A 2,720-nucleotide genomic window follows, 5' to 3' on the forward strand; every position below is an offset into this window, starting at 1 on the left:
ACACACACACACACACACACACACACACACACACACACACACACACACACACACACACACACACAAACTTTTGCTTTTCAGTTTATTATTTAGGATCCAACTCTGTCTAAAATGACAATTTTGTAACATTATAAAAAATAATAACTAAATAAAAGCAACACTTGGAGGCAGATTTACTCTGTGGGACTGATAAGATCTGACCTTGATTCAGTCGTATTGTTTTGGAGAATTTCCAGATCTGTGGATGAGATACTGAGACACATGATATTTTGGAAAAAGAAGCACATTTGAAAAACAACCAAAGCAATGTCTGAGGGGAAAATGAGTGTAGAACTGAAAACTGCCTTTTATGACTGTATTTGTACTATTTTATGTAGGGATGAGGCTTTATTGTTAGTTTAACTGTAAGCCTTTTACAAGTTGATTTCCCTCAAAAGCCTAAACTGGGACCAGGTCTGCCAGTTAGCCATTGGTTAACCACACTTGCTGCTCTCAGGTCAAAAAGGCCCATGAGGCCTCATGGGTCATATTGACAAATTATAAATAAGAAATGTCTCACGTGTACACCATACAGCATCTCGCTTAACTTCAACTAGCTTCTATGGACTGTTTTACATATTAGCACTGTGTTTATAAAGTTAACTCAAATTAAAAATGAAAAAAAGTAATTAAATTAAATTAAAGTAAAGTAAAGTAAAGTAAAGTAAAGTAAAGTAAAGTAAAGTAAAGTAAAGTAAAGTAAAGTAAAGTAAAGTAAAGTAAAGTAAAGAACTTTGGGACCAGCACAAAGTTTTAGTAAATCTGCCCCTCTTGTATTCAGAGGTTTGACTACTCCAGAGTTCTTATTTAAACACTTTTTATTTTACAATAATGTCTACAACAAGTGAGTCAATAAATTATTAAATATTTCCAAACAAACAGGCACATAAACCATTATTGTGGCGTAGTCGCCCATAGTTTTTAAAAGCTCCTTGTTTTCCCTGTAGTAGCACACTAATAGTTACAACGCCGTGCGCAGTTGGAAAAAAAGTCAAACAACACGTATTTCAATAAACCAACGTATAAACAGTGCCTTAATGTACAAGTTTGGCAAATAATCTGTTCAGTGCATTATGTGTATGGCCTCAGTAAAGATACATTCATCACCATAGAGGAGGCTTTCAGCTTCAGTCCTCTGCGTCTGAGCTGTCTGCTGGCTCCGTGTTGTGGGTGAGCATGTAGTTGTCCATGTCGATGGAAGGACAGTTGTGGATGGAGTAACGCAGACGCTCTGCGAGGATGGCTTGGCTCGTGTACGGGGGCAGGCGAAGCAGGAAGAAGCAGGTCTGAGCTGTAGGGAGCCCATTGATGGGCTGAAGTTGAGCAGAAAAGACACAAATAAATACAAGTGGTTATTTCACTAATGACATTTGTCAACACAGCAATAAGGCTGTAACTGAAAATTGGTGTTGGCTTCTGATGTCTTTGAACAAGCACTGAGCAGAGGTCAACAGTACAGTGGCTGATCATATAACAGAAGTTTAGGCTTAAAGCCAAAATGTTGTCAAACAATGAAAACATTTCATATCGTTTTCCACTATGAATGAATGTGCAGGGTGAGTCAAAAGTCACAGGATACTCTTTTATTTAAGAAACAAAAGGGAAAACTATTCTCTCTGCGATAAAAGAGTGTCCTGTGTCTTTTGACTCACCCTGTATTTGTTTGTTTTTCACTTTTACTTTAAACACACTTTTACCCCTGAGCCTGCTGACAGAGACAACTCAGTCTGAGCAGTCAATTATCTTTTGGTCATTGGATTTTCATTTTCAAAACAGGAATTAAAAAACAAGAAACAAGTGGATATTTGATTTTTTTTTAAATACTGAAATTAAAATTAAAATACAACGCGTTTCTCGATCTTAGTGTCAAAAAGAGATTAATGAAATTTTAAAAATGATTTGAGTTTCACTTTCTGTTTCGGATAGCATTAAAGAAAATGACTTTAAAACAGAAATGAAAAAAGGCTTGTTTGTTCATTGTCCATGACAGGTCGTGCCAATTTGCTGTCTCCCTACAATAATCTGTTTCACCACCAGGAGGGGTGCCTGTAATATCAAAGTTATTCAATGAACATCCCATTACAAGTAAAAAGCATTGATGTTGACTTCGGTAGCAAATATATTTGCCAAGTATTTATTTGGTATCAGATCAATATCGAAGTCGTAGTACCGCCCACCCTTCGCTGAAAGGAAAACTCCAAGGATGCAAACTGAGAAAAAAGTAGACTACAGATTTTGAATTTCAGGATGGGAAAACTCAGGACAAAAAAAAAAAAACAACTTTCTACTCACAGAACAACAATCGTACAACACACTAATGGAATAAAATTTATCTTATTTAGCTTTTTATTGAGAGAAATGGAAGTAGCCGACATGTATTCAGTAAAAGAGACTTATTTGGCCAAAAGCCACATGAATTACCTCTGCAAAGCCTTTGGTCACAGAGCGACAGTCATCATACAACTCATTTATAGATATACACGTCTGTGTTTCAGCCTTTTATTTACATAAATTAAAGTTTAATTATGCAGAGCTGCCAGGCAATCTCCCCTTCTGGTGGGGGAATAGATAGTTGTAAAATACAAAAAAAACAAGCCTTTTTTCCTTTATGTCTTAAAGTAATTTTCTTTTTTGCTATCTGAAACAGAAAAGGAAACTCAAATCATTGTTAAAATTTTGTT

The 2,720-nt window shown here is 35.9% G+C and overlaps 1 protein-coding gene across 8 annotated transcripts in view; it reads right to left on the reverse strand.

Moving 5' to 3' along the window:
- Positions 1 to 68: 68 nt before the first annotated feature.
- Positions 69 to 2,720, reverse strand: part of LOC106516218 (probable E3 ubiquitin-protein ligase HERC1) — a 48,240-nt gene continuing 45,588 nt past the window's right edge. For all 8 annotated transcript variants that reach the window (XM_014006452.1, XM_014006455.1, XM_014006456.1 and 5 more), the window contains one exon: positions 69 to 1,352. In XM_014006452.1, coding sequence (XP_013861906.1) covers positions 1,167 to 1,352 — 186 coding nt within the window. In that variant the 3' untranslated portion in view covers positions 69 to 1,166. The remainder of the gene's footprint in view (positions 1,353 to 2,720) is intronic.

This window comes from Austrofundulus limnaeus, unplaced genomic scaffold (genome assembly GCF_001266775.1).
Source record: "Austrofundulus limnaeus strain Quisiro unplaced genomic scaffold, Austrofundulus_limnaeus-1.0 Scaffold36, whole genome shotgun sequence".
Classification (NCBI taxonomy): domain Eukaryota; kingdom Metazoa; phylum Chordata; class Actinopteri; order Cyprinodontiformes; family Rivulidae; genus Austrofundulus; species Austrofundulus limnaeus.